This window comes from Nerophis ophidion, linkage group LG01, assembly GCF_033978795.1.
Source record: "Nerophis ophidion isolate RoL-2023_Sa linkage group LG01, RoL_Noph_v1.0, whole genome shotgun sequence".
Classification (NCBI taxonomy): domain Eukaryota; kingdom Metazoa; phylum Chordata; class Actinopteri; order Syngnathiformes; family Syngnathidae; genus Nerophis; species Nerophis ophidion.
Genome location: NC_084611.1, coordinates 68053005 through 68065730, shown reverse-complemented (window position 1 = coordinate 68065730; position 12726 = coordinate 68053005). Strand labels below are relative to the sequence as shown.

Genomic DNA, 12726 nt, shown 5'->3' with positions numbered 1-12726 from the left:
GGCAGATAGCAAAAACGAAATTGAAGAAGAAACTGGAGCTATTGAGCGAATAGCTATAGACGCTATTCGGCCATGTCTGCCTTAGCATCGCCGGTAAAATGTGCAGACCAAACAATCAGGACTTTCGCATCCTGTGACACAGGAGCAACTTAAAGCCATCGATTGGTAAGTGTTTTTTTGGCATTATGTGTGGGTGGAGGGAAAGGCTGGATGCAAATATAGCTACAAATGTACATACAGCTAGCCTAAATAGCATGTTAGCATCGATTAGCATGCCGCGCTAATCGATGCACATTCTACGTAAATCAACTTGAATCCGTCCCTGATCATGTTGTTACACCCTCCGACAACACACCGACGAGGCATGATGTCTCCAAGGTACGGAAAACAGTCGAAAAAACGGAAAAAAACTGAGCTGATTTGACTCGATGTTTATAATGTGTTTGAGAAAATGGCGGTTGACTACCTCGGTGACGTCACAACGTGTTATTAAAAAGAATGAGACTCATTGTACTCTAAAAATGCTGGTGTTATTTATAAATGAACGGATTTACTGTTAAAAAATACTATATGGCTCTCGCGGGAATACATTTTAAAATATTTGGCTTTCATGGCTCTCTCAGCCAAAAAGGTTCCTGACCCCTGGGCTGTCATATGGCTTTTGGACACACAACAACCTATCTGGATTCAATAAGAGATTCAATAAGGAATCGGTTCGATAAGAGGATTCGGTAATGGGCTCGAACTCGATCATTTCTTAACGAACATCATCCTTACACTTATTACCCATCAGATAACAAAGCCAAAAAAAATGCCTACTACTGGTAAAAATTAGTAAAAAGACTAAATTATATGGAGTGTTTTTCATGCATTCATTTTTCATGCATTAGTCATTTCTAGTCCCCCCCAACCCCTACACTTTAGTTGTTTTTTTTTTCAATTTGTCGCACTTTTATTATAATTATTTTGCAATTTTTTACTTTTTATTCGACTCTTTTACCGTATTGCTTTTGCACTATCGTGTTTAGCTCATTCATTGTTTATGTTCTTTGTTTGTTTGTTTTTTTTTTGTTTTGTTTTTGTGCTCTATGCTTTTTAACCTGTAAAGCAATTTGGTTCAATTTAAAAATTGTAGTAAATGTGCTATATAAATAAAGTTGCATTGCCTTGCCTTGCCATGCACTTATTTATCATATTTATCTTCCACACATGGAAAACCGGTTTGTGAAAACAATGCCCACATTAAACCGGTCCCTGGTGCAAAAAAGGTTGCTATAAATCAGGGGCGTCAAACGTACGACACGCGGGCCAGATCAGGCCTGCAAACAGGTTTTACCCGGCCCGCTGGATGAGTTTGCCAAGTACAACAGTGAGCCAAAAATTTTTAAGGAATTCAACCGCTGTTCTAAATGTGTCCACTAGATGTTGCAATGGCAATTCTTCGTATCTTTGCAGATGAGCTACAAATATAATATATTGAAAATGAACAAACTACATAAAAAACATCCTGTTATTTGATTTTGATATTATTTTTTATCTTTGTAGATTGAAAATGAACACCAATGAACATGATCACATAAAGTTAAAGTTAAAGTACCAATGATTGTCCCACACACACACGAGGTGTGGTGAAATTTGTCCACTGCATTTGACCCATCCCCCTTGTTCACCCCCTGGGAGGTGAGGGGAGCAGTGGGCAGCAGCAGTGCCGCGCCCGAGAATCACTTTTCGTGATTTAAACCCCAATTCCAACCCTTGATGCTGAGTGCCAAGCAGGGAGGTAATGGGTCCCGTTATAATAATTCCGATTGTATGAAAAAACACAAATAAAGGTAGAATACTATTAACCACAACATGTAAGTGTAAAAAAAAAAAAACATTATCATTTGTACATTTTCAGAATGTGCACTCTTGTTCTGTTTTTAAACAAAGAAAACAATCTGATGTTTGTCTATATTTTCAAGTTATCGTGCTGTAATTTTCCTAGTCCGGCCCACTTGGGAGTAGATTTTTCTCCATGTGGCCCCCGATCTAAAATTAGTTTGACACCCCTGCTATAAATCATATATACATGTAGATATCAATGACATTCATCAAAAATGGACTTGTTTGTGTTTTTAAACCGTGCCAAAAAGTAAGGTTCACATAGTCACATTTACCATTCTCATTAGAATTACATTCGCTGTCAACTTTTCCCCCCCCCCATCTATTATGTGAACGGTTTGGACCAGCATGGCAATGCAAGATGCAAGTAGAGTAATTAACATTCACGTGAATGCATGAGGCCCATCCACACATAAAGTTGAGGTGAAAGCCAGCACACGTATGATCGCATTTACAAAGTTTCCAAAGGACCTTTGAGCCGTCGGCGCTCCAGCTAAGCGAAGGTATATAACTGCACGGGAAATGTTAGGTTAGATGAGATTTTTCTGCCAAACTAATCCATCCTGCAAGCAAGGAGCGGGGTGAAAGCGAGAGGCTGAATCTGCTACGGAACAGCACGGCGGTGACACGGGGCAACTCTCGAGGGCCTTGCATTAGCGTGCTAAATTAAAGGGGGTATTAGATTAAATTGGCTCTCCGATTTCAGGGGTGTGAGTAAAATTCAAATTTGCATTTTTTTTTTTTTTTTTTTTTTTTTTCCAACGCTGCGTACGATATAATTAGTTCAGGGCGATTCCCATGTGGAGAACGCTGACAGCCAAATCTAACTGGCAGCCAGCAGCTTATCATCTCTGGCAAGGCAAATAGGTACACAAGACGAGTATTTAGCAAGAGGGCGTGACTGCTGGATTGAAAGTGTGGGATGGAGTTAGCATGTTGACATGAGAAGTTGCTCCCGGAATCCTAATGAACTTTGAAAAAAACATCCCTTTCCCCTTAATTTTTTTGATAAAACTGAACAAGTGCCACTTAGGACCCTCAAGGAACTTGCGTCCTACTTCCGTAAACAGAAAGTGCTGATATAATTACAGGTGTCCCGTCCAAAAATTACCACTATCAGAGAGTGTCATCGGAATAACTCACTGAAAATGCTTTTAGAAGGTGTTTCCGTGTTTGGTGCGTCTACCCATTTATTAAAAAAAAACAGTCAGACAAACTTCCGTGACATCTGTTTGAGACACGTCTGTACACAATATACACACAGGCTTCCGATTGCCATCTCCGTGGTCCACAACGCCAGCCCATAACCCATCAGAAAGCTTTTTATTGGAAGACATAAACTTTAGGGTCGCTGTTATTCCACCTTTAAACAATTCCCAGACCGTGTGATGCGTGACATGCAAGTAAATATAAAAACCTGCACACTTCCCAACTTTGACGGTCTCTTTCTTGCAATATGATGTAGCTTTGCTGAATTATTTGTGATACCAATCCAATCGTTTTCCTTCCCAAAGCATAATAATTCGCTACAAATCAACAAACTTTGCCATTAAATAGCATCAGCCAGGGTACTCAACTAAATTGTTTTGGGAGCCACATTTCCAGAAAGGGGCTTCAGGGTGGAAGAGGGGTCAGTGCGTCTGCCTCACAATACAAAGGTCCTGCAGTCCTGGGTTCAATCCCAGGCTCGGGATCTTTCTGTGTGGAGTTTGCATGTTCTCCCTGTGAATGCGTGGGTTCCCTCCGGGTACTCCGGCTTCCTCCCACTTCCAAAGACATGCACCTGGGGATAGGTTGATTGGCAACACTAAATTGGCCCTAGTGTGTGAATGTGAGTGTGAATGTTGTCTGTGTATCTGTGTTGGCCCTGTGATGAGGTGGCGACTTGTCCAGGGTGTATCCCGCCTTCCGCCCGATTGTAGCTGAGATAGGCGCCAGCGCCCCCCGCAATCCCAAAAGGGAATAAGCGGTAGAAAATGGATGGATGGGGGCATTTCCAGAAAGTTAAGGACCGGGGGCTGGACTTCTTCTTTCACGATTATTCTTACTTTGTACATTCCGGAGAACCAGCGTCCTCTACAGTACACATTTTGTCATAACGTGGACTTTGGTGTGATTTGTTTTCCCCGTGGTGCAAAGCGACTGCATCGGACATGGCGTGGAAGTAAAAATATGATTTTAATCTTAACTCGAAAAAAAAGGAACAAACGAAAGGCGCTCTCAACAGAGGTTCAAAACTTGGCTAAGAAAACAAAACTACCACAAAGGCAAAACTATGGACATAAAACAAAACTTGCAAACGATGGCATAAATAAAGACAACTTACTTGGAACGAGAAAAGGGCATGAAAAAGAGCAGTATGGATTATCAGCATGAATAACAAGGGTGTGTAGAGGGTGATGTAGCCAGGCTGAGTGCCTGGCGAATGCAGGCTTAAATAGTGATGTGGGGATTGATAACAGTTGCATGAGTCCAAATGAATCAGGTGCGTGACATGCGGACAGGTGAAAACTAATGGGTTGTCATGTAAAAACAAAGCAGGGAGTGAACAAAAAACAGGAACTGACAAAATCCAAAAACCAAACAGAACATAGCCAAACTAAACATGATCACCAGGCCATGACACATTGGACGTTGATAAATTTATTTTGTCAGAGTTACAGGACTGACCTGCTGTTTTTAAGGAGCTTTGGCAAAAAAGCCAGTCACCGAGACAGTGTTTTTTTATGAATTTGCTGCAAAAATATGAGTCTCTCACAAATCGTTTGAACTGAACAAGTGGCCACCATTGGAATAACCCAAAGGATTAAAAAAGAGATGACATGAAATGGAACACTACTAGTATAACTAAAGAAGTGACTAATGACTGCATCAGAAGTAAACAAGCTACAGCATCACCCTACTTACATAAATGACATTGCGGATAAAATGTGTAGCTGCCAAAAAAATGGGAGGACTTAAAGGGGAGCCTTGAGGGACGCATCAGTTATGTAAAATCAAACGTTTGCAGCCCAGCATTCTGTTTACTTGCAAGGTTAAAGAGCAAATGCAAGGATCAGCCAATGTGTTTATAGTGGTCCAAGGAGCACTCTAGTCTTTTTTAAAAGTTTACTGCAAAAATGTTTGTCTCCAAAGTGTTGAACTAAACCCGGGGGTCGGAATGATGTCATTCCTGAGCTAGATTTTGCCCTCAGGCCTACGGTAAAATAGCACTTGCATAGGCTAAAAATGGGAAATTTAGCATTGCCCAGCAGTCTAGATGTTTACACTGCAGGCTAAAGTGGACCAAATCAGATTTTTTTTTCCAGCTGACCGTTCAGTTTACAAGTAAAATATGGTCGTTATCAGACTTCAGTATATAGGCCCTCAGGCCCGAATGTGGCCTCTACCTCGCCCAACGTACCATGAAGTGAAAAACAAAGGAAGTTGCCCGGGTACTCGGAAATGAACAAGGAAGTCGCTACCATATGAAAAAACATGGACACCACAGATCAATGGTTAGTTAGTGGGTTTGCGCCGTGGCTGTTGTGTCGAGGAAGTAGGCAGAGGAAGGAAAACAATTGCAGGAAAGAGTGAAGTGAATTATATTTATATAGCACTTTTCTCTAGTGACTCAAAGCGCTTTACATAGTGAAACTCAATATCTAAGTTACATTTAAACCAGTGTGGGTGGCACTGGGAGCAGGTGGGTAAAGTGTCTTGCCCAAGGACACAACGGCAGTGACTAGGATGGCGGAAGCGGGAATCGAACCTGCAACCCTCAAGTTGCTGGCACGGCTGCTCTACCAACCGAGCTATGCCGCCCCAAGGAAGAAGAGCATTGCAAAAAGGAAAGTGATCTTACTGTGCACATGCACGGATGACGTAGATGGACTCAATATGATGTAAAGTCGCAAACAGGTCGCTTTGCCGTTTAGACTGCAGTCACATTCTAAAAGATCAGATTCCAAACAAATTCTGACTACCCTTGATGTGGCCCGAATCTGATGTAAACATGTTAAATTTGAAGCATTTTGGAGCGTTTAACTTGGCAAAAATGTATCCAATCTGTGTCACTTAAAGACCTACAGAAATGAGAAGTTCTTATTTAAACGGGGATAGCAGGTCCATTCTATGTCATTCTTGATCATTTCGCAATATTGCCATATTTTTGCTGAAAGGATTCAGTAGAGATCATCAACGAAGAAGTTCGCAACTTTTGGTCACTAACAGAAAAGCCCTGCCTTTACCGGAAGTCGCAGACGATGACGTCACCCGTTGAGGGCTCCTCACATCCTCACATTGTTTTTAATAGGAGCCTCCAACAAAAACAGCTATTCGGACCGAAAAAACGACTATTTCCCCATTAATTTGAGCGAGGATGAAAGATTCGTGTTTGAGGATATTGATAGCAAAGGACTACAAAGAAAAAACAAAATCAAGTTAAAAAAAAAAACACGATTGCATTGGGACGGATACAGATGTTTTTAGACACATTTACTAGGATAATTCTGTGAAATCCCTTATCTTCCTATTGTGTTGCTAGTGTTTTAGTGAGTTTAATAGTACCTGATAGTCGGAAGGGTGTATCCACGGGTGTCTTGAGGCCAGTGTCTGATGGAAGTCGACGGCAGCTGTATGTACGGCTCAAGCTCAGCTGATTTTCGGTAAGTGCCGACTTTTTACCACAATTTTCTTACCGAAAACTGCTGGTTGACAAGTGATCGGGATCCATGTTCGCTTGACCGCTCTGATCCATAGCAAATCTTCACCTCCGGGAATTTTAAACAAGGAATCACCGTGTGTTTGTGTGGCTAAAAGCTGAAGCTTCCCAACTCCATCTTTCTACTTTGACTTCTCCATTATTAATTGAACAAATTGCAAAATTTTCAGCAACACAGATGTCCAAAATACTGTGCAATTATGCTGTTAAAGCAGACGACTTTTAGCTGTGTGTGTGCGCAGCGCTCATATTTCCTAACAATTCCATGAAGTCACGCGTACACGTCATCATTCCGTGATGTTTTCAAAAAGAAACTCCCGGGAAATTTAAAATGGAAATTTAGTAAACTAAAAAGGTCGTATTGGCATGTGTTGCAATTAATATTTCATCATTGATATATAAACTATCAGACTGCGTGGTCGGTAGTAGTGGGTTTCAGTAGGCCTTTAAGGGGGTTTGAGGTCAGTATCATCCTCATGCTCACCAGTTTTGATAAAGGTCTGAACCTGTGTAGAGGAGTTATGGGGAGTTTTGTCTTTATCATCAAATCTTTAATGTAATCTTCAAACTTTGCCGCCATGCTGGTAAAAAGCTTTGTACTTAAGTGTTCACACAAATTTCCTATCAAGAGCGCAAACTTTGGTTTCAGTAAACAAAACCAAAGTTGTGTTACGTGGTAAATGTAACACTCAAGCAATCAGATCATGAAACTAACGCTAAAAACACGGCAAAATCAGTCATCTCCATCAACTTCAGTCCACAATTGGTTATGTCCCCAATAGCGCTGTAAGGGGAAATGTATATTTAAATTTTCCTGAAGGAACTCACCTGAAGGAATCAATAAAGTACTATCTATCTATCTATATCACAGAACATCCCGCAAACCAATATAAAGAAATGACAAGAATCTCCACGTAAAAATTAGTTGAACTAAGGTTGTTGGTGACTACTGTTATACATTCAGTATGTGGTCTTCATTAAAGAAATACATGTACACAATATCTGACGATCAGCTGGTTTAGATTACTCTGCACCCAAATTAGGTTCAGATAAACCTTTTGCTAATCAGTTGGTCTTCACTCCTTTTCTGTTTTTCCTACTGAAAGGCCTTTTATATATTGACCAAACTGAAGCCCACTAATATGTGCAATGGTTGTGTGTCAATATACACATGCTTCTTAGGACCAAGGGTCCTCTGAGTGTAAACTCTGAGAAATGCCATCAGCAGTCCTGCCATCCCTTTCAGCATCTCGCGGTGGTCGGAGGCTGAGGCTTTGCGGGATATTGATTCTCTCCATCCAGAGACGGTTTCCATAATTGGTTAAAATGACCGGGTGCCGAGAGGGATAGCTCTCTGCTGAAAACCATTTCCCAGCCCCGCTTGGAGCCGAGCCAAGCTCTGGGTTGTTCGGATATGTTCCAGCCCCAGTCTGACTGGCAGCAATTAGGGGTGTCTGAGCCAAGCTCAGCTTGCGCTTCGCACAAACACCCCTAATTACTGCCAATTAGGCTAGGCGGGTAGGCAGATTTGAGAAGCCGGGGGGATGTTCAGGCATGGCTGGGCATGGAAACAATTTTCAAGGGCTTAGAACGTGACTGGATGAAAAGGTTAATGCTTTAGAGTGCAAGGGGATAATAACAAAAGATGGGGAAGCCGAGCCCCGGTTCTCACCTCCAGCGACGAGCCTGGCTTCTTCTTCAACTCCTCGCATTTCCTAAATTTGCAGATCTGGTGGCCCGTTTTGCGGTTCCGACAACTGCTGCAGACACCACAGTTGATTAGCCGCCTGCAGGGTGCACAGACCCCACACCTTTTCCTTTTCTTCTTCGCCGGGTTGCCACTCGATGCCGAAGAATTATTCTGTGGGCAGTCTGCCAGATTGGCAATTTGAAACGCACTGTCTGTAACGGCTGCTGAGGCTGCGGGGGAGTGAAGGGCTGTCATGACGATGACCCCAGGAGGTAATGAGATGCCCCCTAAAGCCGGAATAGCTGAAAAAGTTCCAACGCGTTCAGGGAGATTCATTATCTCTGCTTCGGCAGCGCCGCATTTCAGCTTGTTCATGCATTCTCCTGCTAAAGGTCTGCAGTGTTCGGGGGATAAGGTAGAGAGGAAATTATTATTTGCCATTTGCAGCGTCTCTGGCGGCACGCCAGGCTTACCCGGCCTCTGGGAGTCATTTCTATGCATGCTGGTCCTATTAGGGTTTATTGCCGCTGATTTCCTCCCCCAGAGCATGGCGTTATCGCAGTTCCAAGGGGACATGCCAATTCTGGCGCTGGGAAAAATGGGCGTCGTGATGCGGGCGATCTTGGCAGACTGCGAAAACGCCCCATTGGTTTTGTAAAAGTTGGCAAAAGACCTGTACCTTTCCATTTCAGCGTTATAATCCAAAAGCTGGCTTAATCCACCATCCTGGAGAGTATCCTTTTGTAAAAGAGACACGTCGGCGTTCTGTACATTTTCAATGCAAAGTGCACTGTTTAGGTTAGACATGGCTGAGGATGGCTGGTCGTTGCTTATGAAGGAGGAGGGAGGTTACCGTGGCCTTGGTCGGAAGTCGAACGGCTTACCAACAAGGCCGTAGCATCCTGAGTTAGCTTCACCGGTGCTAAAAGTGGGGAAAAGGTATACACATAAGACGTCATGATTATAAAGTAGTTTTGTGAAAAACATTGAAAAAAGTTGTTGTGGCGCCATTACAATAGGGAGGAAAAATAGCATGCTTCAAATCCCACCACTGATATCATTATTGGAGAGATTTCAACACAAACTGAATTTTCTTTTAGAAAAGTTAGAATTGGAATTTCTGACTCCATAGCTGCAAACTTGGTAACACTTTAGTATGAGGAACATATTCTAAGTAACAATGACTTAATTAAGAGTTATTTGGACACTAGGGGAACATATTGTAAGTATCAAAAACTTAATTTAGTGTTACTTGGTTAGGGTTGGGGTTGTTGTATAATAAGGCCATGCAGAATAAGGCATTATCAAGTACTTAATAACGACTAACTAAGAGACAATATGTTACTAATTTGGATGTTAATAAGCAACTAATTACTGGTGAGTATGTTCCTCCAAATTGTAACCAAATTCTTAACTTGAACTATCGTACAAACACTATACAATAGTCCTACGAGGAACATACTAAGTGGATTTAGAAAATACAATACTTAGAGTCAATGTTTGGAAGATCTTTACTTGGTTTTAGAGCCAAATAGGTCACCCAAGACCACCCACCGGTCTATTTCCTCCAATGAAAACGCAATAAAAGCCACTGGTGATTTTGCATCCAAACCATGGACCAACTGGTGTCACCCGGTGTGTACGTCATTGTGTGTCCAAGAGTGCGTGTGCGGTTCATTTCCTCTATCTCTACACCGGATTCGGTTTCCACAAGATAACAGCCCCATTAGACACATCCAGCTTTACCTTTTTTCCCCCCATGTGTCCCCTCTGATCCATTTGTGGGACAGCAAATCACTTCCAAAATACATTGTAGTATTTACAAGAGTTAAGAAGACCACCTTGTGTGGATTTATCGCCAAATTAGACGCGTGGTTATATTTTATGTTATTGTCATCAGGGGTGCACAACTTTCACATACACATATTTAATACATTCAAAATAACCTGGAGCCAAGAGTGAACTGAACCTCCTCCTCGCCTAATGATCATCTCTCCGCCGGGTGATTATTACTTAATCAATCCGCCCAAGAAGCAGAACATGTGGCCCAAAGGCAATCAAGTCTCCGCCATTGATTTTCAGCCTGTAAACAAACTTTACAGAGATAGAAATGTCCAATACGCACACGCAGGAGCTAGGGATGAAGCCCGGCGATATTAATTACATTCATCGGGCGACCGTGGGAGATATTCCCATCGAAAGGTCACGGGGCTAGTAATCCGAATTAGAAATAAAATCCCCGAAAAAAAAAAAACTTAATCTGGCATTGCCTGGGTGACTTTGACAAAGACACATGCATGACAGGACGGGACAGGACAGGGCTGGATAGGAGGACTTTGCCAAGTGATGGGGTTGCTTCACCTACCAGGTTCCCCGCTGAGAGCAGCTCCTGAGGCGCTAGCAGCCTGCGGCCGTGAACACGCACATTACCGCTGAGAGATGTGGAGCGTGGAGGTGGTGGAAGGGGAGAGAAAAAAAATAAATAAATAAATAAAAAAAAGAGCGTGTGCGTCGGAGGGGGGGGGGGTGCTCACTCAAAACAAAAGAGCCATCTCTTATTTTTGTAGCGACTTTTCTTACGGAAAGATGAAAAATAAATATAAAAAAGGAGGTTTCAATAAAGCCACAAAAAAAAAGGCGCTAGAAGCAGAGGGAGTTGCTGTTGTCCTGATCCCGGGCTTTGTGGAGTGTGTGTGAGAGTCTCTCTCTCTCTCTTTCCCCCCACCTCTCTCTCTCTCTCTCTCTCTCTCTCTCTCTCTCTCTCTCTCTCTCTCTCTCTCTCTCTCTCTCTCTCTTTCTCTGTGTATGCTCGCTCTGTGGTTGCTGTCGCTGAGTGTGGCTGATTGGTGCTGAGGTGAGGACGCGGGGATGTGGACACCTACTGATCATTGGCTGGAAATTACTATAGAAACACGCGGGAGGTGGGAGGGGGACACAGTGGATGGGCTCGACGTGTTCAGCATCCATAGATTGGAATATTTGGGTGAAAAAAATATATATAATTAAAAATATATGTGTTTTTATTATGTGTTAGTGCAGGGGTCGGGAACCTTTTTGACTGAGAGAGCTATGGAAGCCAAATATTTTAAAATGTATTTCCGTGAGAGCCATATAATATTTTTTTAACACTGAATACAACTAAATGTGTGCATTTTTATGTAAAACCAACATTAGGTTATATTGTGTCTGTTATTCTTTTTAATAAAAAATTTATTCTGAAGTTAACTAATAATGAATACAATTCTTCTTACCATTCTTGACTTCTAGAACAGGGGCGGTAGAAAACAGATGGATGGCTAAAAATGCATTAGAATTTTTAACATTGATTACCAGTGGAATTATTCATTACTTATTGTGTTAAGCAATGTCAGCTAAGATTAATCTGAGAGGCAGATGCAGTCATCAAAAGAGCCACATCTGGCTCTAGAGCAAGGGTGTCAAACTAAGTTTAGATCAGGGGCCACATGGAATGGAAAATCACGGCACGATAACTTAAAAATAAAGACAACCTCAGATTGTTTTCTTTGTTTGAACATAGAACAAGCACATTCTGAAAATGTACAATCATAATTTTGTCGGGGTTATTCACACTTACCTGTTGCGGTTAATTCTACGCTATCTTTTTTTTTTGTCGTTATTTATACTTTCTGAATAATTGACATGATAATATTGTATTTATGTTGCAATTGCCGTTTTGGCGTCATATGCTCTGTTATCTGTTTGGATCAGGGGTGTTAAACTCGTTTTAGATGGGGGGCCACATGGAGAAAGATCTACTCTCAAGTGGACCAGACTGGTAAAATCACGGCACGATAACTTAAAAATAAAGACAACTTCAGATGGTTTTCTTTGTTTAATAATAGAATAAGCACATTCTGAAAATGTACAAATCATAATGTTGTTGGAGTTTTTTTTTTACACTTACATGTTTGTGTTATATTTTTATTTTATTTGTTGTTATTTATACTTTCTGAATAAACTATGTGATAATGTTCATCAGTCAACTCATTGGTGTTAATTTTCAATCCATCAAAACAAAAAAAAATTATATCAAAATCTAAATACAGCAGGCCCTGCGGTGAAGTGGCGACTTGTCCAGGGTGTACTCCGCCTTCCGTCCGATTATAGCTGAGATAGGCACCAGCGCCCCCCGCGACCCCAAAGGGAATAAGCGGTAGAAAATGGATAGATGGATAATTACAGCAAGTTATTTATGTACTTTGCTCATTTTCCACAACTAGTGCACTAACATAATGAGGTTTATTTGTATTTTTTTACATATGTAGCATCATCTACAAAGATACAAAAAAATAGCTATTGCGTCATCCAGTGGACACATTTATAACAGCAGTTTCTTTCATTAAAAAATGTCCACCAAATGTTATACTCCTCCCGCGGGCCGGGGGGGGTGCTGGGGGTAACGGGGGGGGTGCTGGGGCCTATCTCAGCT

At 41.8% G+C, this 12726-nt stretch overlaps 1 protein-coding gene across 1 annotated transcript in view; it reads right to left on the bottom strand.

The window, feature by feature from the left end:
• The window catches only part of cxxc4 (CXXC finger 4), a 99668-nt gene extending 88681 nt beyond the window's left edge, over positions 1–10987 (bottom strand). The window contains exons 1-2 of the mRNA XM_061878946.1: positions 10642–10987; positions 8259–9198 (exon numbers count right to left, since the gene is read on the bottom strand). Coding sequence (XP_061734930.1) covers positions 8259–9083 — 825 coding nt within the window. The 5' untranslated portion in view covers positions 9084–9198; positions 10642–10987. The remainder of the gene's footprint in view (positions 1–8258; positions 9199–10641) is intronic.
• Positions 10988–12726: the final 1739 nt, after the last annotated feature.